The following is a 27,370-nucleotide window of genomic DNA, read 5'->3' on the forward strand; positions in this document are numbered from 1 at the left end:
GAGAAACAATATTTTTAATACAAACCTTCAAGAGTTTGTTGATAAAATTATGATAGTGTCCCTTAATCCTCTTAATATAAGAGCATTTTGGCAGGCATAATACTGTACAGGTATGGGATCCATTATCCGGAAACCCATTATCCAGAAAGCTCCAAATTATGGAAAGGCCTGCTCCCATAGACTCTATTATAATCAAATAATCCAGATTTTTAAAATTGATTTCCTTTTTCTCTGTAACAATAAAAAAGTACCTTGTACTTGATCCAAATTAAGATATAATTAATCCTTATTAGAAGCAGAACCAGTCTAGTGTCCGTTACTGACTCATTTTTGGGTCTATCAATTTGGGTGTAACAGTTAACTTGGGTCAAGACATGAAGCCTTGAATTTAGAAAAGGTCTAATTTAAGAGTTGATTATGTACAGTGTATACCATTTATGTATCCAAGAAGCAGTTCAATTTTGTGGCAGCAAAAATCAAAATAGACAAATTTTTTTGGAAACTTGAAATATAATAATAACCAAAATGGACCCCAGAGAAAATCATTAAAATTCTTTACCACAACTTATAGGAAAGGCAATCAGAAGAGATAGTCTCGGTTCCATAGTGTCTTAACCGAGCCTCCCATAAATAGCAATTCTTTCATTTTAATGATATTTCCACTGACTTAATTCTTGAGTGTAAACAAAATTAGCAGGAAACAATCACATGTTAATGTTGTCGTAGTGCCACATTTTGAAAGTGACATAATTGCCACTCTAAGGGGGTTATTTATCAAAGGTCAAATGTTAAAGTAATGTGAATTCCTTTAGAAGTTTAATAAATTCGATTTTATTCAAAATTCGAATAGTATGTCATTTATGAAAAAATTCAAATGTTTAAAATTCTATTGAATAGCGCTGACCCAAAAACTCGAATCAAATTCTAATTAAGTTTTCCTCTAAAAAAATCCCGAAACTTTTTTGACATTAGGGGGCAAATTTACTAAACTCGAGTGAAGGATTGGAAGTAAAAAAACTTCGAATTTCGATGTTTTTTTTTGGGTACTTCAACCATCGAATAGGCTACTACGACCTTCGACTATGACTTAATGATTAGAACTAAAAATCATTCGACTACTTGATAGTCGAACTACTGTCTCTTTAAAAAAAACTTCGACTACATACTTCGGTAGTTTAAACCTACCGAGGTACAATGTTAGCCTATGGGGACCTTCCCCATTACTTTGTTAAGGTTTTTTTGATCGAAGGAAAATCCTTCGATCGATGGATTAAAATCCTTTGATCGTTCGATCGTAGGATTTGCTGTAAATCCTTCGACTTCGATATTCGAAGTCGAAGGATTTTACCTCGAGGGTCGAATTTGAGGGTTAATTAACCCTCGATATTCGACCCTTAGTAAATGTGCCCCTTAAAGTTTTTTTTTAACTAATGTACATCACGGATAGGGGGGGTGGCAATACCAGGAAGTTTTGGAGACTTTTGGTTGGGGGGGTTTAGTTCTCCTTTAATATTTGTCAAATAGAAAAATGTATTTTTGGATTAGGTGCACCACTAACTTAGGCTGCTCGGGGTACTCCATTTCGAGAAGCATATCAGCTGAAAGCAGAGTATATAAATTATTGTTAGGCTACTCTTTCCATTAAATACAAAGACACAAGAAACAGAGGTCAGTTCCTGCTTATTGTTAATATCTGCTATTTCATTGACCACTAAAATGTCAGCATATTAGTTAGGAGTGACTGAAATCACATGCTTTCCCCTCTAGCTTCTCAATCTAGCTTTCAAGCAGAAATAATGTGAATAGTGAAGTGGCTACTAACTAGTTAGCCCCAAGTCAGTGAGAGCCCTCCCATGTTACATGTGCATTGTGACGTCACTCTTACGCCTCCAAGCGCACAGGTATAAATTTGGACAGATCCAGATCCATTTTGCAGCACTGACATCTTACATAACAATAGGCAGGCTAATGAATTCCACTGCATCAGATGAGAAAGCAGCCAGGAAAATACTTTTTTATTATGATTCTAATGAATGTCCTGCATAGACAACCGTGCAGGGATAATCCAGCAGTAGCAGGCAGTGCAAGGAGACTGAATACGCAGCCTGATAACTCGGAAGCCACAGACACTGTGAAGTGCGTCAGTAAACACACACTTAGCACTCTGTTTACTAATAAAAGAAAGGAAATACAAATCAAGAAAGTTCTATGACTGGGAGCTGTGCCTCTGGAATAGCAAGATTAAACTATATAGTGAAGTTAAAGTACATTTTGCTGTTTTAGCTGAAGGATGTCTACCGGGAGGCCCTTTGGTTGTTATTTGACTACAACCTCCCCCAATATCTTTTTACTTAAGGATGCTTAGAGTTGTAGTTCAGCAGTAACTAAGCATCTGCAAGTATAGGAAACACCTCAGAGCAAGTGCCTGTCCAGTTGTTTTGAAACATGATCGGCGCAACGCAAGAGATGCTCTTGTTCATATTTGGCTTAGGCATTAACAATGATTTTTATGTGGTGGGCTGGATGATTGCCCACTGATTGCTAAAGAAAAACATGCATGGCTGAAAGTCATCTTGTAACTCACCAGAATCCTTAGTAAAGTCCCCAAAATGTAAAGTGAATCACGGTGCTGCTACATTAGTCCTTGCAATACTCTGAATTCAAGCTGCTGGGCTGGATCTGTTTGACTTCTCTGTGGGCGTGAACTGCATTAAAGACACAGGGAACCGTGTATTCAAGAATCTTCATTAGCCCCAGCTCCTGTTCTACCAACCACATACTTAGCATAGATTAAAGGCCAAATAGACCCTAACTATAAGTAGGATTTTCTTTGCCTTTATTTCCATATTAATGTTTACTCAGAGAAGCATATTAGTTTTTTTTCTCTTCCCATTCCAAAAGCAGATTTATCTGCCTATTTTGATGCATTAAAGGGGTCGCTCAACTTTAAATTAAAATACCAAACCAATACAAACACAATAATCAGAATGTAACAAGAAAAGTATGTCAGCCATAAAATTCTATGCATAGTGGTAGACATTTGAAAAAGAAAGATATTGTCATGCCGTGTGTCGCTGGGATTAACGCTTAACTGAAGGATTCCATTTTCCCTGCTCATATACCTGTATGTACAGTTTTCCAATGAATGTTATCATAAGAGCAGAAGTAAAGATCATTTCTTATAAAACTTCAACAGCAGATCATCCCAGCTTGTGCCAGAAAAAATTTCCTCTGCAGTGAAACAATCTATGCTCTAGGCTGATACCTATGATAGTAAATGTAGTACATACTGAATTGGGGTTTCTGATACTGCGCTATGGTATAATACATATACCTGTTATACTGGAATATTGGAGGGTACAAGGGTGGGTTTTCCAGGTGTATAATGAATGGTCAGAATGTGCCTGTTACCAGACCGTTGGCAGCAGAGAAACAGGGAATGGCACCATAAAGGAATTCTCGCTTTTAAATTAGACTCTGCTACAGTAAATTTGGCACTGTAATTCTAGAACTGCACTCGAGCATCTATATTCTTATTCCTGTTTATGTCCAGTCCTCAGTCTTTTTTTTTGCTGTCCTTCCTTGTCACATATCTTGGAATTCAACTGACATTTAATTTCTAAAACTGTCCCTATTGTAAGAACAAGCAAGTTCTAACCTTCACTGATTGACTTGTGATAGATTTCAAACACAGTAAAATACACCTGTTTTGAGTCCCAGGAAAAAATATCACAGCTTTTATTATTTCTTGTAGTCTTTTGGTTGCCACAATTCCCTGCAGCCAGGAAGTCAGAAATGTAAATCAAACCACATCAAGGTGAATTTTCTTGGGGGTTTATGTTATTACTAATAAAAGTGTCCCATGAGTGCTCCATGTCCTTTATGCTGATATAATTTTTTTAGATCAGTGCACTGCCTTTCAGACTTTACGTTTGCCTCTACAAGAAGCCAAGAAAGATGTAGCCTGATTATTAAGGGGGCATGACATGATGTAATGTGGGATGAGGTCAGCCAAACATGGACAAAAACTTTTAGGGTTTTTTCATGGCCTGTGCAGACAGATCCCATAAAGTCTATGTTAAGGGGGTCATTTACTAAACTCTGAATTCAAAAATCCTGAAAATGTTGTGATCTTTCTTCGGACTTAGACGTATTGATTATTTATCTTTGGCATTCGGTTAATTGTTGTGTTGTTTCTAATTTTAAATAGGACCTGGCTGTGCTGCACTTTCTGAGATTATCTGGGCCACCTTTACCTAATAAGGGCCTGTCTATTTTACCCTCTTGCCTGTTGCCATGTTTAAATTCAAGTTATGATCATAACCTTGTAACTAAAACCCTGTTTTTGTTGATACATGCATTAGCTTAGATATGGGATTACTAATAAAACAGGGGACCAGGGAATGTGCATTGAACAATCCCCCTTCTTTTTCGCTGTTTGTAGTTAATTTGGCAAGATCAGTAGCACTTCCATTGTATTTAAATATATTTTTACTTACCCTTGGAGTGCTCCCAAAACCCTCCTTTTTTGAATTTTGCAGAAGCAGAGTGGAAAATGGTGGTCCCATGACTTTAAAAATAGATGTTGGTTTGGGCAGTCTCTCTCTCTTAAAAGAGATTCAATGCTGCGCTCTAGGCAATCACTCTCTTTTAAAAGCTAATGGCGGAGGAGGACAAAACCGTCACCGAGTGAAACCAATGCCCAGGTCAGGAGACACTTAACCCAAGAAATACTACCATGCAGGGGGTACCAGCCTTTGAAAACTATGACCGGAGGTAAATAGTTAGGGACCGCCATATGGGGTTTACCTTGACGTGGTATGGTGGCTTACCAATTTTATGATCATAACTTAGTAACTAAAAATCCCTGTTTTTGTAAATACATGCATCTGTATAGATTACTTATGTGACAGGGGACCAGGGAATGTGCATTGATCAATTCCCCATCTTTTTTAAATCCAATGCTGGCCAGCGCTAATCTGGTTGGTTGCGTTCCGTGCCTATATATGATGTCAGTATTCACCAGACACAATCTTATAAGACTGCCTGGGGCTTGCCACATGCAGAAAGGCATGAGTCATCATCGGAAGAGGACATCACTGCCAGGAAGGATGAAACAGCCGCCACTGCCGACCGCCCATCTTTAAATGTAAGTTCCACTAAATGTAAGTTCCACTGAACACAATGTTCTTTTTTTAACCCCCACCCCATTTAACAATGTCCTCAAGTTTAGAGGGACACTGTCATGATTTTTAACGTGTAGTTTTTATTTCCAAATTACACTGTTAACACTGCAAATAATTCACTCTACCATATAAAATGTTATTCCGTTTAAATTGTTTTTGTAAAATTGGTGTGTAGGCAGCCAACTCAGGTCATTTTGCCTGATCCTGTGCTTTTAGAAAGAGCCATCACTTCAGGATGGAACTGCTTTCAGGCAGGCTATTGTTTCTCCTTCTCAATGTAACTTAAGGAGTCACAGTGGGACATGTATTTTTACTACTGAGTGATATTTTCATATGTACCAAGAAACTGTTATCTTGTGTATAGACTGCTGGGGGGGGGGAGGGACAGGGTGATATCACTCCAACTTGCAGTGCAGCAATAAAGTTTATCAGAGCACAAGTCACATGACAGGTGCACCTGGGAAACTGACAATATGTCTAGCCCCATGTCAGATTTCAAAATTATATCTGAAAAATAACAGATTTCAGTGCAGATTTCTGCTGGAGCCAGTGTCACGGTGGGCCTAGGTGTCAGTGGGCCCTCATGCTGCTAAACATTTGGCCTATTTCATGGCCATTTCTATTAGAACAAATAGGCTAAATAGATGTAAAAATAGAGTATAGTATGTAAAGAAAAGAGACTCGGAGAATAGTGGTTGAGTGAGGAGAGGGAGAAAAATAATACTAAGAGTGGGCCCCTGGTCTAAGATTAATTGTTGGCCCCTGGTCAAAAGTTTTTGGGTAGGACTCTGGTGTCCCAGTCCGACACTGGCTGGAGCTGCACTATTAACTGATTGTTGAAGAAAATATGTTTTCCCATGACACAATCCCTATTACAATGTATTATAATACTATAATAGGACAACACAAATTAATAAATCATCCCTAAACTCCCCTGTTTGTAATGTTTCTGTTCTTCTGTTTTTCAGCACTTCTAATCAGTCTGAGCTGTTTCTGCTTTTAAATATAGCCAGTTTTCATAAATTAAATACTTTAAATATGATTTGAAGTTGTTTATTTTGCCTTGCTAAGGCTTCTGAACATCCAACGACTGCGCTATCTAGAACACAGTGGGGCTCATTTATTACCTGTGGGCACATTTTTCGAGTAACTCATGGCAAACATTCAAATGTTTGTTTTCTTTATTTTTTATGCAGTAGGCTGGACATATCTGTTGGAACAAATGAAATCGAATGTCTGATATAATGCAACATCTTGCTATGCCTGCTGTATTAATAGTGTATTGTACTGAGGGAAGTAAAAATGATGCCCAGAATTGTGAATTTCCAAGCTATAAATAGCTATATAAGGATATAATAGCATAAGCTATGCAAGGAAGTGCATTAAAGTGTTTTTGGCTTCCTGCCTATAATAATCAATCATGAATGCCTTAATAAAGCCTAATAATGGTGTATGTTGGCAAGACTTGCTTGGGAAGTTAGCTGGCAATAGTGTGAATTAGGGCACGGTTTAATACCCAACTGGAGCTCAGAAGAATGTAAGGAGTATGATCTGGCATGGCACAGAGGCTTAATGCCAATGGTGTGTTGCAATTATAAGCAATTGCATGAGTAGAGATCCAGTATGTCTATCTCAAATGTCTATGTCTATGGACAAATGCTACAATGAGTGCACCCAACAAATCTGAATCATTCACTAAACCAGCCTTCATGCCAGTTTCATAAGTCCGATTCAGCACAATGCAAGATCATTGGTTTTGTGACTTTGTCTATACAATTGAATAGGAGGATTTTCCCATGTGCACATTTATGAATAATGCAATAAGGGAACAGGAAAAGAAGTGACGCTTATGTCTAGACCAAAAGACATAAGCCTTGGTTCATATATACCTGTATGATAGCACATAAATGATATATAAAGATCTGGGAAATCCAAAAGGTCTATAAAAAAGCTTTAGAACTGTACTAAAACTGTCGGATACTCAAGTTTGTTTGATTCTCCCGTCTGCGTGACATGTGTCATTACCATCCTTTGGTGGAGTTTGGTTGGATTGTGTATTATGCATTATATGTAAAATGCTTGAATCCATTGCACATTTCTAAGGTTGAGAAGGTTGACAAGGGACTAGGAACAATGTACTTCCTTGAATCTTGTACTAAAAAAGTCAGTACTTGTAGAGCAGTTTCATCTCACCCTGACTAATTAGGCCTCATTTGCAAATCTGATATCAGCAAAGTGCAAACAAAAGGCTGCAATTGGCCATCCCTTTTCTATGTTTCTCAAAAATCAATAAACTACATTACAGTTTACATTGTGGCATTTCTGGAGGTGGGGTGATGGCGAACGTGTATGCCATGTTTGTTTTTTCAAGCTTTCCTTCTCCTTTAAATTAAAGAGAGGGTATTAAGGTTTAAATTCCATTTACGTTAACCCCATGATCACTCAGTTGCATAACTACTGGGGTGGCTGGAGCCGTGATAAGTTTTACTGTGGGCAGCAGGGCATGGGGAAATTTCTAGACACAGGAGCTGGGAAGGGTTGGCAGAAGAGGCCAGTTCAATGGTGGATGGAGCAAAAACACATACCTCTTCTATATATCGCCTAGCCCATAGCCTGGACCTTGTTCCTCCTTCATTTAACTCAGTCCCCTTGGCAGCGTTCATTCATGCAGAGAAGGGTGATTGACATAGGCTGGATGGCCCAACCATGGGTCATATATATGTATAGAGAGAAACATAAATAGACATAAGTAACTTGGCACAGCATTGCTTTAAATACAAACAGATGAAATAATGATGAAAAGGGACAAGGGGTGAAAGGACAGTGCCAAATGGCGAGTCCAACCCATCTGTATAATTTTTTCAAGGACCCCAAAACAGTGCGCTCTACAGTGTACCCCAGAAAGTGGAACCCATAGAGCTTTAATTCTAAAATAAGTCCTGTAATGAATGCTATTAATGCTATTATGCTGCCCCTAAGGGTGTGATATATATATATATCTATGTAGCTAGAATTCAAAGGGTGGGCATCCATTATTCATTCTATATGGAATTCTAAAGGAAAGAAACATAAATACATTAAGTATAACAAAGCTAATACACTAACAGCATAGAGAATGTATAGAATACAGACCATAGAATCTGTAAGTGAATATAGAACTATGTACCTGGCCCTGTGCTGCAATGGTTTCTTCCAGCCTGTGCCCAGGTGATGATGTCATGCAGTGGCACAGGGCATGAGACCTCAACCGTTGGAAAGTGACTGTTGCTGAGGTGACTTTGAGAGAGAGAGAGGAGAGGAGAGAGATTTGTGCGATTTGAGAGAGAAAATGAGGCGGATTTATCCAAATTTTGGCATTTCGGACCCCGGACCTTCACAGAAGAAAAGAAGAACAGGAAGCGAGGAGAATGAAGATGGAAAGAAGAAGAGAGCGAGGAGTTTGGAGGAGCAGAGGTTACCAGATGAGAGCTGCAGGGAGGAGAAACGGAGAAGGGAGGAGATTAATGAAGGTAAAGGATAAAATTGCTTTTGGATGAAGGAATGGCCCATGTGATTGTGAGCTGCACATAATTTATTTGGGCAATCACTGTTTAGAGCTTAGCTACTAACATAGGCCCTAAATTGCTCAAGTGCAGATGGCAATGGCAACTAATCATCAAGCATCTTGAAACAGTGTATTTCAGCTTGAAATGACTAGAGTAACCTGATTGGCTTTTAGGGGTAATTGCACTGGTACTATTAACACGTATCCCCACATGTAATTAAAGACACCAAGTTTGCCCAAGGGCACTAACCCATATGAGCCAAGCAGTTGACCAGTAAATGCTACCTGCTGATTACTTGCTATAGGTTATTAGACCTGTGCCCATTTAAATTTATAATCCCATATGTTTATATATCAACCCCCATAAGGCGTCTCCTTCTTGTTATATTTAGAGAATCTGCCTGTGCATTATTTAAATTGAATACATAATTCACTAAATTGCAAAAAGGTGCAGCCCACATAATTTCCAACGATTTCCAACGGTCAATTTACCAGTACAATTGCTGTGTAGGGCTTGGTTACTTATATAGATGCAAAATTGCATCTATGGTTAGTAACTCAAAACAACTAATCAGATTTTTGCTGACAAGGTGACAAGTTAATGGTTGTTATTGGTACCTAGATCTGCCCCTTTTATTGCAAAACCCCACCATATAATGTTATAGTAACTGTATCAGCTTGTAAAAATACACCCTAATTTGAGACCCTCAGATTAAGGTAATGCAATTTTGGCCCATGACATCTAATAGTATAATGGCCACTAATGAATAGCACCCCTACATCATTATCATTTTACCATTATAGTATTTTTTCTACTCTCTTTCCTCAGTTACGTTATTGTTTATGTATAGTTTTATATCAGTGGGGTGCTGTTACAATATATGAGCCACGGGTCATAGTTTACCATGTATTTTGACCTTCTGGTGCTTTGAAAATCATCTAATAACGCAATGAACTGCTTCTTAAGAATCATAGTAGGATTATATTAACTATATACAGGTATGGGATCTGTTATTCAGAAACCCATTATCCAGAATGCTCCAAATTACAGAAAGGCCACCTCCCATAGACTCCATTTTATCCAAATAATCAATTTTTTTTAAAATGATTTCCTTTTTCTCTGTAATAATAAAACAGTACCTTGTACTTGATCCCAAATAAGATAAAATTGATCATTATTGCCGACAAAACCAGCCTATTGGGTTTATTTAATGTTTAAATTATTTTCTAGTAGACTTAAGGAATGAAGATCCATTATCCGGAAAACCCCAGGTCCTGAACAATCTGGATAATAGATCCAATACCTGTATTATTACATGTGCTGTAAATAATATCTCTTTTCTTCACCAGGAGGAGCCAACACCGTGAGACCAGCTCAGTCTTCAAGGCTTGACCCGCTCAGTGCCTCCAGCTACGACTTCTTCTCTGTGCTGGGAACAGGAGGATTTGGCAAAGTGAGTGACTGGTTTCCATTAGGCACAGCTTTTTTTTGTAGGTTCTAAATCCTAAATGTGGTAGGAAGTTATAGGAATTAGTGTTCTGCAGACTATTTCCAATAATGGGACAGATTCACTTCAATGAAGAAAAAGTTATTTTTTGGTATATCACTTGAAAACATATATACGAGATTCAGTTAGACAAGAGAAAAGGATTCTCCTAGTTCAACTTCAGTTTTGTACCTTAGCATTCAATAGAGTTTTCTTGTTATAAATAATGAGACAAGTTTATCTGAATTGAATTGAAATTCGCTAAATTCAATCTGGCCCAAAGTACAAAACAAAATGCTAAACTAAATAATATATCCAACTACATGTCAATGTTTTTCCCATGTTAGTGCTCTAAATTCAGTATGTATTGACTCCTTTCTTGTTTTCTCAGGTAATGCTGGCCAAGTTGAAAGACAGGCGGCCATATGTGGCTCTCAAGTCCATCAGAAAATCAGAGACAGACTACGAGAGCATTGTCACCGAGGCACAAGTCCTAAACATCTCAAGGGACTGTGAATTTCTTTGCCGAGGCTATGCCGCTTTTCAAACCCAGGTACAACATTGACTCAGTATAGCCATTTTTTCGGCCCACATTGGGGCCTTTATCAAGGATAAGTGCAAGTGGTTGTGTGAATACTTATACAAAAAAAGTGGGCATACAGATTACATCATTACCAATCAATGCAAATAAACAATCGTGGTTACATATTCAATTAGTGATTACATGTCTTTTTAAAATTGTGCCACAAGATATCTCTATTTTCACATTTCTTTTTATGTGCTGTGTAATCTATGCTGTGCAACCTTGTGTTCGGAATATCCTTCCCAATTTATGTAGTTGTGAGTATATTATTACACATAAAAAAGTAAAAAAGTAAAGTGTCTTACAAAGATTGTAGATTAAAAACTCTTGATAATCTGTTTACTTTGTCCCAGTACAGCAGAACTACAATCAACATCTAAAAAGAAAAATAAATCATACCAATGATAGATGTTGATTGTAGTCATCTGTACGCCCACTTTTTTTGTATTTAAGTATTCACACAACCACTTGCACTTATCTTTGATAAAGGCCCCAATGTGGGCCAAAACGTTGGACACGTGAGTGATGATTCAATAAAATACACTTTGATTGAACTATTTGGAGTGCGGGTCCTTTCTGAAGATTTCTTTCCCTAACGAAGGCTTCTGTGCGGAGCCGAAACGTTGGATCACCAATAAATCTCCACTTTCATTTGAATTATTGACTTGATGTATTTCCTTGGAGTGCTGTCAATCCCTGCATTTTGTCTTCATACTTCTCAGACTAGCACCCAGGTTTCTGCATACTAATGGCTGTGCATTCCATTCTGTAATTCATTTCCAACGTTTCGGTCCTCTCTGGGACCTTTTTCAAGGATAAATGACATGTGTGCAAGTGAATACTTAAATCCCTCTCAAAATTGGCGCCAAGTATGACGTCATGACTTAGAAAAAACCATTACAGGCAATTTAAACATTTGTACAAATGTGAAGGTAATAGTAATACATAATTTTCACCACCGTTGTTTGTACAGATTTTTAAAAAAATATGTGAAAACCATTGGATGCACAAGTATGAATAAAATCGAAATATTTTCGCGGAAACTGGAGTGCGGGTCCTTTGGAACCTTGTATCAAATATTTGACCCTGCACCCGAACAAATTCTGAGACTGGCTGAGATAGAAATTGCACGTGGTACCGGCACTCACAGGGTTTGCATGAAAAATCAATCGTTCAATATGGTTAAATAATAAAATAAGGTTTATTGAATCCGACGTTTCGGTTCCCCACAGGAACCTTTCTCAAGGGCAAAACTTGTTGTTTGAACGATTGATTTTTCATGCAAACCCTGTGAGTGCCGGTTTATATATATATATATATATATATATATATATATATATATATATATATTTTTTTTTTTTTTTTTATTTATATATTTATATTTTTATATATATATTTTTTTTTATTGATAAAATCCAGCAGACTCCTTGCCCAATCCTATTTGTTTTTATATATCTGTGTACTAACTTAAATGTATGTGTTATTTGTCTGTGTCACCAGCGGCATGCCTTTTTCGTAATGGAGTTCCTGAGCGGGGGAAGCCTGGCAGACGAGCTGAAAAAACACGACAGCCTAGACATGGACAGAGTCCTGTAAGTAGCACATGCTGTAAATGGTAATAGTATAATATTACCAAGAAATACTTTTTAATACTTTTAACTTGGCTAATAACCATTAATGAGACAGCACTTTTTATTACATTATCCCATATATTTGCTCCTTTTTCACTCCATAAAGCACATTTAGTAACACTGGGCAAATGTGCACCTGGTAGTTACCCAGAGTAACTGAATAGTGAGGGTTGAACAATAAAAGCAAACAGTTAATTGGTTTCCATGGGTTACTTTGGGTTTGTAGATAAATACGCCCTGTGTTTGAGTGCGCTATCTTGTTAAGAACCCAAGGCAGATATAGCTGTGTTTTTTATCCATATCATTACTAACGCTCTCCTTATAGAGCGATCAGAAAACTCACATTGTAAGAAGGATGGAATAATAACATATGTACATTTAGGAAGCATCATATTCAAATTTAATAGTCAATTATTTTACATTATCTGAAATGAATAGGCACATATTATAGACTCATCTTTATGGAGTTAACCATTATTTCTTTGTTTAAAAGGTTCCATTCTGCAGAGATGGTATGTGGCCTGCAATTCCTGCACAGCAAGGGGATCATCCATCGGTCAGTATCGATTTCTTCATCTCTGTAACTTTCTACAGCAGAGGCCGCACACAGGTTTCTCTACAGATCATCAGCCCTTGTCTTCTTCTGTGTAACTCCTTTATTCTCTATATTGCAGAGACATCAAACCCCGTAACATCTTATTGGATCACCAAGGCCACATCAGAATCTCAGACTTCGGCCTGGCTGTACAAAACGTCTACAAAGGTGATACCATCACAGGCCGAGCCGGAACTACATCATACATGGCCCCAGAGGTAAGACATGGAATTACAATACATTTACAGAAGAAACCAAGTAAAGGAGAATATGGCAAGACAACAGAGCTGTATTTAGCTGATGATGACATATATACCAACATATAGACAAATACAAGAGTCCTCTGCACTCAACCCATTATCAATATATTTGAGACATGTGCATACAGCTACTAAAAAATGCCTTACCCTTAAAACAAAACAGGGATTGTTTGTCCATATATTGCAAGATATTTAAGCTGGCCAACTACGTCCAAGTCATCCCTTTTCTGGCCAGTCCTACACTCAACTTGCATCTGATTCATTAAGAATTATATTGCATTATTATACATCTTACTAAGTTTTACCTGCAACTTACTTGCTGCTTTCAAAGTAAACTCCCAAACTCTGTTGCCCTTTTATTAGACACCAGTGGAATCACCTGACTATAGCTGGGAAGGGTGGGAGCTACAACATGGAGCTGGTCACTGCTCCTGTATAAACTATAACAAACAAGGGAAAGTTGTGCTCATCACTAATTTTTAAAACCATTAGGCGGGGGTGCAATGAGACTGTGACCACAAAATACATATAGACAAATACAAGAGTCCTCTGCACTCAACCCATTATCAATATATTTAAGACATTGAGACATTTTGTGCCCCTGCCTAATGTTTTATATATACCAACATGTTATACAAATAGGCATATTTGCCTTTATCAATAGAAAAATATCAACCCGCATATGTAGTACAAGGCACTCGACCGGGTCTGTAACCCATAGCAACCGAAGAAATATTTGCTTTTAGTGCTTTCTGCTGATTGGTTGCTACTGGTAACTAGACTTTTTTTTTATATCATATAACTTTACATGATAAATGATATTACTAATTGAGTTTTACACCACCCATGTTGTGCCAGGCATCTCCCATACTGCATGTGACAATACAGTTGTTTCTACTCATACCCCGCTGATTGGGTCACATGCATTTCTCATTGCACACAATGGCCAGCTAAATCTATTGAATTCTGTTGTTAACATAATCCCAGTAAACATACACAGAGGATGCCATGCTGCTCCTAAACTATAACTTTCCTTTCTTTTCAAGATTCTGCAAGAAAAACCTTACAATGCAGCAGTCGACTGGTGGTCCTGTGGCATCACCATCTGCAAAATAGCCTCCGGAGAGAACCCTTTTTACAGGTTTACCAAACAGGAGCTCATTGATTCGATCATCAACGATGAGCCTGAAATACCAAACTGGCTGGATGATGATTTAATACATCTGCTGAAAAAGGTGGGTAGCAACAGAGGGACAGAGATATAGGGGCAGTTTTACTAAAGGGTGAAGTGCCTAACGTTAGCGAAAATTCGGCCAGCGTGATGTCATTTCGTTACTTGGCCGATTTACTAACGGACGCAGGTGTAACTTCACTAGCGAAGGAGATAGACTATCAGTAATTCACTCCCTTATGCCTGGCAAAGTTGCGCCCTGGCGAAGGGACGTAACTAAGCAAATTCATTAATATGCGGATTTTACTGAACGTTACCTCTTGTGCCTGCCTTTGCCACCTCAGACCAGGTGAAGTGCAATGGAGTAGATAGGACTTCCTCAAAAAATAGTTGAAAATGTTCCCAAAATTTTTTCAGGGTGATAGGCTGCAATAGATCGTACATTTTTTCTGGGGTACCCGCCTTCCCCCTTATATTTCCTAACATATGCCACATAAACTATACAATGGGATCATGTATAGGCCAATATAACAATTCTATTTTATTTTATTAAGGTTTCCCGGGCTTGTGTAGTGTAGTGTAATGTATCGGCTGCAGCATATATGTCCATTCAACTTTTATTTATTCCAACAATAGTATTGTAACACAAATATTTTTTTATTTTACTGCATTGCCTTAGTTAAAACCTTTTATCACCTTTGCATTCTTATAGGGTTATACAATAACATGAATGAGCTACAAGAGTTTCATGTTACATTCTGAAACCACACGTTCTATAATGTATCATAAAAACCTATTAGCGATTTGAATAATTAACTTGCAAACCTATGAATCATTTGCAGTAATTTCATTGATGGGTATTTTAGAGAGTATAAAATCAGTGGTATTAAAATAATTGCTCTTTGAACCTTTAGCTCCTCAAAAAGAAGCCGAGGCGACGGCTCGGGGCCAGAGGAGACATCAGGTGCCACCCGTTCTTTGAGCCCATCGACTGGGTGGTGCTGGAAGAGGAAGGAGCAGATCCCCCTTTCCAGCCACGCAAAGTAAGTACAAGATTTGTGACAGATGAATGTGAAAGCAGTGGGTTCATTTGTGGAAGTTATTTATTTAAATATTAAACACATTAGTCACCATATTTACACACACATGAATATCTATACACATATGGAGATGTCTCTCAGAAAGCATTATTATTGCACTTCCATGTCTAAAGGCTGGATAGTTTTATTGTAATCTTTATTGTATAATGATATGAAATACATGGCAAACTGAAACAAAACCTGCTCTTTTTACAACTAAAACCATCTAACCACACTAAACACAACACAAATACTGTGACTATTCTCTTGCTCCTAATAGATATTTTGTATCATTTTAACAAAAATATTTTTTACCTTTCACACAGCCATCAGCAAAGCTCTTCAGGCCATATGATGGGAATCTGTCATTCCTCGGATCCCAGGAGAATGAAGCCACATCAAGGGAAAATAATATTGTCTCTGGCCTTTCATTCCTAAATTCCTCCTGGCTGGAGTAAGTATGTATGAAAGTGAGTAATCTGGCCAGTTAAAATAACATGCTGTTCCATCTAGCATAAGTACATACAATCAGAGGACAGTGGGTATATCTGTAGGCTTCAATATCAGCTCCACCTGCTGCACAAAGGCTGTACCATCATTATATTCTGCATTTCCTGGGCAACAACAACTCCACCTTCACCCTGAGATAAGATCCTTCAGAGCATGAGATTCCTTGGTAAAATCAGGTTTTGGAATCCTGAGTGGCAGTGGCTCATCTGGTAAGTATTAGGTGGGTATCTATATGTGTGTGAATGTGTGAGTGAACGTGAGATATGAAAGGATAAGGGTGTAACAGAAGGCAAACAGAGTCTAAGATCACAGCCTGTTTGTCTTCCTGCACATCATGTCTATAGACCCCAATACCCTGTTAGTTTTGTATATAGTTCTATAGTTCTCATAGTTGTGTAGAAATCAAGGGCAAGGGTTTTTTCCCAATCTGAAGTAAGATGGGTTTTTTTTACCTTGTCCTATTAAGTTGTTGTTGTTGTTAAACGAGCAAAGGGTGGGACGTCATAGACACGTGCAGTTAAAACCTCGTTTGTTGTCTTTGTTTGTCACGTTTGTCCTGTTGTGTGAGGCGTTACACCCGGCGTGCCGGTAACAAGGTTGAAGCCTTGACGTGGCGTTACTGCTCACATGTATAAACATGTGCTAATTCAACCAGTGGTGTGTGACTGTCATGTGTTGTTTCATTCATGTACAGACTCCCTCTTTTATAGTCACTGTTGCACTCATATAATATCACTCTTGCATTCAGCCAAACTGTCTCTATGGCACATCAGCACACTCCCATGCACTCTCACTCTCACACTGATTCTTACAGTTCCTCTCTGCATTCAAGCTCTTAGTACATTGACACATACCCCTTTTACATTCACAGTCATTCTCACTTATTTATACTCATGGCCACACATCTTCACTCCTGTGCAAACACTCATTCATTGACACAACCTTTTCATGCCAGTGTATGGGAATGTCTGGGACTTAATAACAGGCCAATTTGTTACATACCTGGCAGTGATTATAATCTCCTCTTCACTGATAAAACACACTGGCCTGCTCTACAATCCTAGAAAACTCTGTGTCACCATCTTGACTTCTCTCCTAGTGCCCTTGTAGCTGCCCTGGGCCATGTACCTGCAAAATAAAGTAAAACTCTAATAATTTTACTCTAGTGAGTACATTATAAAAGAGAAAAGAATACATTGTAAAATGGGTAGAACGGTTTGCTCTTACATGAGCACATCAATCTTGTATATGCAAATCTATTAAACCCTGTGTTTCTTCATTTGCAATTCTGTATTCTGACTGCCAACTGCCCAATGAATTAGTGATTAGCCAGATTCAACACCAGTAGCTGTTAGGGCTCATGCTGACAGTCAGCCAACCAGCTTTCAAATGGGGGTCACTGACCCCATCTAAAAACAAATGTTCTGTAAGGCTACATATTTATTATTATTGCAACTTTTTATTACTCGTCTTTCTATTCAGGCCTCTCCTATTCATATCCCAGTCTCTTATTCAAATCAATGCATAGTTGCTAGGGTAATTCGGACCCTAGCAACCCGATTGCTGAAACTGCAAACTGGAGAGCTGCTGAATAAAAAGTTAAATAACTCAAAAACCACAAATAATAAAAGATGAAAACCAATTGCAATTTATCTCAGAATATCACTCTACATCATACTAAAAGTTAACTCAAAGATGAACAACCCCTTTTTAGAGGACATACATTAAAATGTTGTTTTGCATTATGCATGAAATCAAAAACTCCCAGCAATAAATTACAGAATTTCAAAGCACTACAGCAGAATATGACATAATTTAGATTCTAAAGCCAATATCCTAGAACAGTAGGTTTAACCCAGGAAACCATATATTTTTGAAAAGTACACATTCTGCCGAATGCAAAACGATGTGTTTCTACTACTAATTACCAAACATCAAAGCTATTCTGAACATAGACGTTTTTATAAAAATGTATGAAAATTCTAAAAAATCACCTCAAAATGTTCACTTTGCAAGTTCATATCGCCCACAAAGCAAACATCCTAAATATGAAAAACAGTGGTCCACTGAACAGTTTGTTGCCCATTGTATAGGCTTACTAAAGTATCTGGCGCTTACAGACCCCAAAATGAATTTATCGCATACAAATAGCCCCGGAGGTCATTTCGGCTATTGAAAAACTACCAAATTTACTGCATTTTTGGGAGGGTTAAAACAAAAACATATGTTGACCTCCCAAAACCAAATATTTTTGCAAAGTACGGATTCAGGCAAACGCAATTGGTAACCATGTCTTTGTACTCCAATCTATTGAGTCACAAAGCTTTCCTGGAGGTCACTCAGCTACTGAAAAATCAAAACATACTGTCAGCATACAATACAGCAGTAAAGGCAACAGGGTATAATAACAATTTAATCCCCACAGACTTTTTCTGGTATGCAAATCATGTAACATACCAAAGATCTGAATGGATTTACTTGTGTTAAAGGGTAACTGGGTCATGGTTTCTTTGGATGGCTGACCAGCATCTAAACAGTTAAATACATTCATGTCCATTTGGATCAGATAAACAAAGGTTCTGCTGTGCTGCTCAGTTTGTACAGTCTTTGTTTGCAAACATCCTAGTGCTACTGGGAATGTTGGGGTCAATCGTACCTGGCAGAAAAATAATATAATAAATATAAATAATAATATAAAAAATATAATAAAGGCTGCTTTATTACAACCTGGCTACATACTCAGATAAAAAGGGTCATTTTTGTGGCTTGTCCTTCACTTGTCATGTCACCCCCTCATTTTAGTTCTATTTGTGGGAGTAGCCAGACACTTACGGCAATTCAGCAACACTAAAAGGCTTTGTGCAAAAACAAATTTACAGACTGAGCCAATTTATTGTACATTGCCCACTACCTCCAGTTAACCAGAGTCAGATCATGTGCAACTACTCACACTGGGGAGCCCTCAAGCTACCGCCCCCCTGAATCTGGTGATAGTTCCATGATTCCCACACCAGGCTGCAACTATAGGTGCACCAGATTTATGCCAAAAGAATCACATGCTAATGGTGTGTTAGCACTATACATACACACCCAAGCACACTGCCTTTATAAGTAAATAAAAGGGGGTTTGCCTTTCATGCAGTAGTGCTGACTCTTGCCAGTGAACCCTGCATATATATAAACCCCACTTATAATAAAAATGAACAACCAGTATTCCTGGATCACACTGCTCCACTGACATGCCAAGAGCAGGCAACACTGCATGAACTGCACAACCCCTTTTATTGGGAAACACACATATTTGCCTTGGGATTGATTGGTCTTTAATATGCTATTTGGTCCTAAGGGGGGGGTCAATGATCCCCCAGATATTAATAAACAATTGCTCTTTGGGAAAGCAATTGTATTAATATTATTATTAGTAGTAGTATTATTACTACTTGTTATTACTTATCTTTCTATTCACTTCTAGTCTCTCATTTATACCACTGCCTGTAGAAATTTCATAATGTTTAAAAGCTAAGACCAATTGGAAATTTTCTCATAATATCACCATCTACATCACTTATATTTCATTCAAAGGGCATGTTGGCATTTCAATGGTATACTTTTCACAGGAAAGACTATTATAATCAAAATGTCTCCACTGTCTCACTTAAGAATACACTGGCTATGATATACTCTGAGGCTTAAGCAAATGGGACATCCCTACTGGAACACTACGGGGCACATTTACTATTGGTCGAATATCGAGGGTTAATTAACCCTCGATATTCGACCGTCGAAGTAAAATCCGCATTTCCTTCGATCGAAGGAAAAATCGTTCGAAGGATTTTAATCCATCGATCGAACGATAGGTTTTAGGTGGCGAAGTAGGTGGTAGAAGTTCTTTTTAAAGAGACAGTACTTCGACTATCGAATGGTCGAATAGTAGAACGATTTTTAGTTCGAATCGTTCGATTCAAAGTCGAAGTAGCCAATTCAATGGTCGAAGTAGCCAAAAAAAAATAAGTAAATGTGCCCCTACCTGTAAGCCATAGGCATCATGTCTATTTCAAAGACAAGTGTCTGAATTTCACTTTGCAAAGAGCTACTAGCATATTCATCCTTATACCAACCTACACTGGGGCTTTAGTTATAGCTCCTACATTCCCTTTAGTAAAAAGGAAAACCATAAAATATCATCTCTCTCCCAGAATGTGGCTTACCCAATTCTAATCACTCTGCTGGTTAGTTTTAAGGATTCACAAGAAATGTAAACAATGGACATTAGATAGCACCACTGTAGTCTTAAAGGAGAACTAAACCCTAAATTGAATTTGACTAGAAATGCCGTACTGTGATTATATTGTGTGTTGGTCCCTAAGCTCAGTAACTGACAGCAGCATAGAGCATGTGCAGTGAATCAGCTACTGGGGCATTTGTGTAGGCACAGATATTTCCTGCTAAAGGGTTGTGATTCCCTTGGGTTGGTATAGAAGCCCAAAAAATGATGTACACAATTTATTTATGTGTTATTTATTTAGTTAAGAGTTAGTTCTCCTTTAATGCTCATGTCTAAATATACTGTAGCTAGTATCTCAACACAAGGCATGACAGAACTGCTGCTTTTTTAGAAAAGTAAGTGCACATTTAAGTAGATTTCCCTAAAGGCCAAAAGTGAGTTTCCACCCCCAGACTACTCAACTTTACCAAACTTTGCACATGGTTTTAAGCACTTAATGAAACGTTTTTGGTTAAATAAGTCTGAAGAACAAGAAAAGCCATTACGACAATTTACAAAGCCAATTTAGGAACATATGGGAAATAAAAAAGCTACAGTAGTGGAATACAGGTATGGGACCTGTTATCCAGAATGCTCGGGACCTGGGGTTTTCCGGATAACGGACCTTTCCGTAATTTGGGTCTTCATGCCTTAAGTCTACTAGAAATTCATTTAAACATTAAATAAACCCAATAGGCTGGTTTTGCTTCCAATAAGGATTAATTATATCTTAGTTGGGATCAAGTACAAGCTACTGTTTTATTATTACAGAGAAAAAGGAAATCATTTTTAAAAATTTGGATTATTTGGATATAATGGAGTCTATGGGAGACAGACATTCCGTAATTCGGAGCTTTCTGGATATCAGGTTTCCGGATAAGGGATCCTATACCTGTATATCTACTAATTCCCAAACAATTCTGTGTCTAAAAGTCTGTGTTTTATACAGAAAAATTCTACAAATTAGCCATGGTGCATATTTATAACATATATATTTTGAGCACATATGAGTATGAGACCTATTGTGTCAGACTGGAGGTACATAAATGCTGGGGAAAAGTTCAATGAAACATGTGGCTCAAGTGTCTTAATAAAAATCAAATAAGAACATCATGAATAAAAATATGCTTTGTTTTTTTTTCCAACTGGAAACACATTGGCAAATACATGTTATTCTTCCAAGGTTTAGCTCTAGGAGGTGATGATGCAGTTGTATCCAAAGCATATTAAAGACATTCCGGTGAAGAAATGTTCAAGCGCTTTAGTAAATATTCTCAAGCTTTACTTAGAAAATTTTGGTTGAATGAGGGTGGAAGAAGCCAAATAAAAAGATCTAAATATATTATTTTTGAACTAAAGAGTCTAACTGGTTTTGGTGGGTCTCACCAGCAGACTGGAGCAAAGTGAAATAAATAAATGGGGGAGTGGAAAAAAGGAGAACAGACAATCAAAAGAAGCTAAGAGATTGTGGAGGGTAGAGTCTTGCATCAGGTTGAGTACCCGCAGGTACCTCCTGTAGAATAGCCACAAGCTGGTCAGGTTTTGCACAGCCTGATTGTGCGGGTAGTCCGCGGGTAACCCGTCTGGGTACCTGGCTATGTTGCAGGACTGGTCCCTCCTACCCTCTCCGGAGTTTGTTGTAAGATTTCTTTCCTTACCTAGCAGAATAGGGTCCCGTGTGGTGCCACATCCGGTTAAAAGTGAAGTCACTTTACAGTTTTCGCGGGCACCGAGTTGGTGGGTAAGCAAGCTGTTTGCCGGTTTGCTCCGGTAGTGGGTGGCGGGTCAGGGCTGCTTGCAGGTCTGTGGGTCCAGGTCGGGCAAGGGTCTGCCCGATTGGACCTGCGTAAGATTCTAGTGGAGGGTATCTGAAAATGAGATGGTAAAGGAGTGTCAGATTTTAGGCTTTCTTGCTGAGTGATAGTTCAGTTCTAAGGTTATTTATTGGCTTATACTGTAGCAAGGGAAGCAGCATTGTGGCTTTCCTCTAAGGGGCAGATTTACTAAGCTCCAGTCAATGGTTGGAATTTCAAAAAGTTCGAATTTCGAAGTAAATTTTTGGGTTCTTTGGCCATCGAATAGGCTATATTTGACTTCGATTCGAACGTTTCGAAGTAAAAATCGTTCGACCATTCGATAATCTAAGTACTGTCTCTTTAAAAAAAACTTCGACTTCATACTTCGCCAAATTAAAGCTACCGAAGTGCAATGTTAGCCTATGAGGACCTTCCAGAGTACTTTTCTAAATATTTTTTGGTCGAATAGAAATCCTTCGATCGATCGCTAAAAATCGGTTCAATCGCTTCGAACTAATTCATCCTTCCATCGAACGATTTTTATTCGATCGATTGAATACGCTAAAAATCCCTCGACTTCTATATTCGAAGTCGAGGGATTTCAATTCGATGGTTGAATTTCGAGGGTTTTAACCCCTCGAAATTCGACCCTTGATAAATACCCCCCCCTAAATGTTTGACTATGATGTGATATTGGCTATCCACCATTAGACAACTTCTTGGGTAACCTCAGTCTCCTGTAGCCCTTTCTGGTTATGGCTAAACAACATTCAATTAACTATTTAGTATGAAATATTATTATGAAACACATGCGGATTCTATACGTTTCTGAAGAATAGTCGTTTTACTAATTTAAAGTAAAATTACTTGTAAAGTAGAATAAGAACAGAAGCGGTTTTCCCTGTCACTACATTGGCCGAGGCTTCACCTCATTACCAATAAAGGCACTACAAGCGAGTTCAGTGTAGTAAATATACATATAAGTTCTTCCTAAATTACAAAAACAAACAGCATAATGGCAGCACGGGTCCTCACTCTCTTTCTGGCTCAATGAGCAAGGCAAACATAATTAGGCATCTGACATTTGCACAGATATCCATAACAGGAGAGGCCGTAGGGGCAGTCTTTTGCATGTACTTCAAAATCTGCTCAACAGCTGCAACAAATATTTACACTTGACATAATAACAAACCCAGTAGCTGCTTCTAATTCTTTAGTGTGTCAGCTGTAGAGCATTGCCAAGCACAGAAATGCTCTCCCTATGGAATATTCAATATTACAGGACAAAAGGTCTACAAGTGCCCTGAAACATAAACCCAAAAAACCAGTGTTAAAATCACAAAATTAGTTATGTGGCTATGTGAAATGTATAAGTCAACTAATGTTTTTCAGTTTATTTACCTGATGGTTCGGATCTGTGTTTCTGCCAAATTGCTGTGCAAAAACACATACTGTCAAAAATTGCCTTGTTTCCTGGTACTGGAAAATGTCCCCGTCCAAAATGTACCAATGGCCCTTTTTGGCTATCCAAGATTGTGAATCATAACTGCCTGGGATAGTGTGCATGCACAATACAGTAAGATTCTGAAATTCTACTATATTACACACCATTGTAACCATCCTGGACGGTCGAGAGAGTCACTGGGAAGTAGCTGGAAATGGTGGTGCTGTTGGGAGTACACCCTTGACCAGTGTATTTATTAACAAAGAGGGGGTCCAGCAATTGTAATCACTGACAGGCACCCCAGTGATTTTTCCATGTAATATAATATATCATATAATTCCGTTTCTCAGAAGAAGGGTGAAATAAGAGAAGAGTAAAATAAAAACCTTGGAAACCAGGTCCACTTGACTTGTCTTGAAATATGGTAGCCCCATCTTGGGGAGACAATAATAAGATATACGTAATATTGTGAATCAGTTTGCATTGTTGTCTAGTTGTGCAGTAAATAGACTGCACCTGAACGCTTAGTAAGATGCACTGGAATTAGGGTTGATACATGTCCGGTTTGGACCGACAGCCCAGTTATTCCAGCCGGCCTGGTTTTCCAAACTAGCACTCGATTAGATTGCTGTGGCAATCAGAGAATCACTGACTGCCATGTCATAGCCCCACCCCCAATGTCACTAGGTCTGCCCATGACATCACAGACCACACCCTCAACAGTGGCGTAAATAGATATCACTGGGCCCCACAGCAAATTATTTTTCAGGCCCCCAAAATGTCTAGAGGTTGACCTGTTTTAACAATATTTATTGAATTTGTATATGAATTAGAGCAGGGATCCCCACCCTTTTGAACCCGTGAGCAACATTCAGAAGTAAAAGGAGTTGGGGGAGCAACACAAGCATGAGAAATGTTCTTGGGATGCCAAACTGTGCTGATGCTGTGATTGGCCATTTGGTAGCCCCTATGTGGACTGTTAACCTACATTGTGGCTCTGTTTGGCAGTGTACCTGTTTTTTTATAAACATGCAAATGAACGTATATAGTGAATAAAGTACCCCCTCTTGTAAAATATAAGGATATTATTAGTTACCGAGGAGTTTCATGACCATATAAAAACACGAGGCCGAAGGCCGAGTGTTTTTATACAGGTCATGGAACTCCGAGGTAACTTCTAATATCCTCATATTTTACAACTGGGGGTACTTTATTTATTATAATACACAAATTTTAGTGAGTCATGTGACAGAAATTACATCACTACTCACCGTTTATAACTGATGACATCACTACTCACCGTTTATAAGGATATCATTTACAGGATATTCATGGCTTTTGTGTATTATATGCATATACATGCAACATAAAAATGTTAGCTGGCATGAAATGTCTATGCAGCAATGTCTCTGGGGGGTGCTGGCAGCTGTGGAGGTGTTTTGGTGCAAATATTTCCTTACCAGCGATTCTATCATAAGGAGAGATGCAAACTGTGTCTTTTCAGCAGCATGGATGGTGTAAAATGGAGTCCTGGCTCCCACATTGCATTAGGTCACATGGTGGCAGTACAGTAGCCTAATCAGTCCAGAATACTGCCATAAGCATTATGGAGTAAAGAATTAGTGACTTTGTGCACTTGCCGAAAGTGTCCATAGGAGGGAGCCCACAGCAAAGGAATAAGGAAATCCAAAGCAAGGTACAGGCATATGCTGGAGACATGACAAGAATTACAATGTAATTCTCCTACCGCACACCTGTAGTTCACCAATCCTGCAAGCTGGTGGTGCGTTCCTTCCGTTGACCCGGCCGGGTCCCTTAGCAACCAATGTGTAAATGAAACGGATCCGCACACACACCGATTAATGCAGTCGGGGATTATCCCCTTTTATTCAGCCACCAAACATCTGATGTTTGGTGGCTGAATAAAAGGGGATAATCCCCGACTGCATTAATCGTTGTGTGTGCGGATCCGTTTCATTTACACATTGGAGACATGACAAGGCCACTGGGAGCAACATCCAAAGGGGTTGGAGAGCAACGTGTTGCTCACGAGCTACTGGTTGGAGATCACTGAATTAGAGCCTCCTGGCCCCCTGAAGTCACAGGGACTACTACCCTCGACATAGCCTGCCTCGTCCCCATAACCTACTCCCCTGCCCGGTCTCAATACAGCCCTGACTAAAGTACATAATATGCATTCAGATGGAAGGTTTAGAGAGGAAAGTATCCCAATTAAATTATAGAGGAAACAATTATTCCTCTGCATGTTTTTTTGTAACTTTTGCAAACCCAGGAAAATGTAACCCGTGCATCACAGGAAAATAGATGTCCAATTGTAATAAAAAGTTGTTTGCAGCTAAATAGTAGGTCTTAAAATTGACAATGTAATAACTATATTGAAAAACCAAAGGTTTTTCTCTTATTTATGCATATGTTTCCTTTTTTCTGACTTTTATTACATTTAACTAAATAAACTTCAGATATGAGCCCCTTTATGTACTGCACATAATTAGGTGCAACTGATGGTCTGATACTTTTAGACTGCAAATGCAGTGCACTGAGTGTAGTTTTGAGTGCAATCATCATGCTTTTTTATTCACTATTGTTTCTCGGGATTCCAGTGTAATTGCTGATGCCAGGCAGAGACGCATCTGAAGCAATTGATATTTGCCTATGGTACAAATCGGATACCTTTGTGCTAAACTGTGGTTGGTGTCATTGTCAGTGTGCCCTATATAGTAGTATTGGCCACTGTGGAAACCCTGGATCTATCACTTAGTTCAGGGGAGGTGGTAGTTTCAATGTTTTTCCTGCATCAATAGACAGAGTTCAGATGAGGAGGCTGGAGGAAGGCAGTGCCAGTTGCAACCATACAAAAGTGCAAGGAGAACTTGTTGACCTTTAATGAATAGGATTTTTTTTCATGTGTAACTGCATTTAAATGACCCCTATAGCCTCCAATACATAAAAAATAGCTGGTTCATAACACCAGGGTGAGCTATAGGTGGTTGCCATAGGAAACTCCAAATTTTCACCTCCAGTTTGCTGTGGATCTCCTCTTTCAATTGCAGCCCAAGTTGAGAACCTCTTCACAGTTTAACCCCACATTTCTTTTGCCAGCCTTAACATGTTGCCCCTTTTCTATCTGGTCATTCCCGTCACCCCTTAGTTTTCTCATGCCATGACAAGTGGCTCAAGGTCTCATACACTTCTGCCTTTTTTTCATTGTCCTACTGCCTAAGCTTGGAATGACTTTTGCTGCCAAAACACTTACTAAAATACATGTTGATCGCACTGTATCGCAATCCATTACAATAATAAATAAGCATGGATTTCTATCAATATTGTATGCCCCCTCTTTAATACAGGTATGGGACCTGTTATCCAGAATGATCGGGACCTGGGGTTTTCCGGATAATGGATCTTTCTGTAATTTGGGTCTTCATGCCTTAAGTCTACTAGAAATTCATTTAAATATTAAATAAACCCAATAGGCTGGTTTTGCTTCCAATAAGGATTAATTATATCTTAGTTGGGATCAAGTACAAGGTACTGTTTTATTATTACAGAGAAAAAGGAAATCATTTTTAAAAATTTGGATTATTTGGATAAAATGGAGTCTATGGGAGACAGCCATTCCGTAATTCAGAGCTTTCTGGATATCGGGTTTCCGCATAAGGGATCCTATACCTGTACCCTATGAAATTTTAGTTGATATTCATTGCCTTTTCAGTTTTCTGCACCAACATCTAGCTCTGACAGATGAACCCAGAATATCAGCCTGAAACACAGGTGCACAAGATGAACCCAGAATATCAGC

The 27,370-nt window shown here is 38.5% G+C and overlaps 2 protein-coding genes and 1 long non-coding RNA gene across 3 annotated transcripts in view; 1 reads left to right on the forward strand and 2 right to left on the reverse strand.

Annotated features, from left to right (window-relative positions):
- hectd2.S (HECT domain containing E3 ubiquitin protein ligase 2 S homeolog) overlaps positions 1 to 27,370 on the reverse strand; it is a 196,683-nt gene that overhangs the window by 158,945 nt on the left and 10,368 nt on the right. The window lies entirely within an intron of this gene.
- LOC121396231 (cAMP-dependent protein kinase type 3-like) lies at positions 13,111 to 14,626 on the forward strand. The gene is made up of 2 exons (XM_041571015.1): positions 13,111 to 13,244; positions 14,333 to 14,626. Exons 1-2 carry the CDS (start codon positions 13,233 to 13,235, stop codon positions 14,549 to 14,551), a joined length of 231 nt encoding a protein of 76 aa, XP_041426949.1. The 5' UTR covers positions 13,111 to 13,232; the 3' UTR covers positions 14,552 to 14,626.
- LOC121396238 lies at positions 15,053 to 25,083 on the reverse strand. Its single transcript, XR_005962898.1, has 4 exons — positions 25,011 to 25,083; positions 21,969 to 22,178; positions 17,049 to 17,174; positions 15,053 to 15,985 (listed from the first exon to the last, which is right to left on the reverse strand). It is a non-coding gene; the product is annotated as an uncharacterized LOC121396238 (long non-coding RNA).

Source organism: Xenopus laevis, chromosome 7S (assembly GCF_017654675.1).
Source record: "Xenopus laevis strain J_2021 chromosome 7S, Xenopus_laevis_v10.1, whole genome shotgun sequence".
NCBI lineage: Eukaryota > Metazoa > Chordata > Amphibia > Anura > Pipidae > Xenopus > Xenopus laevis.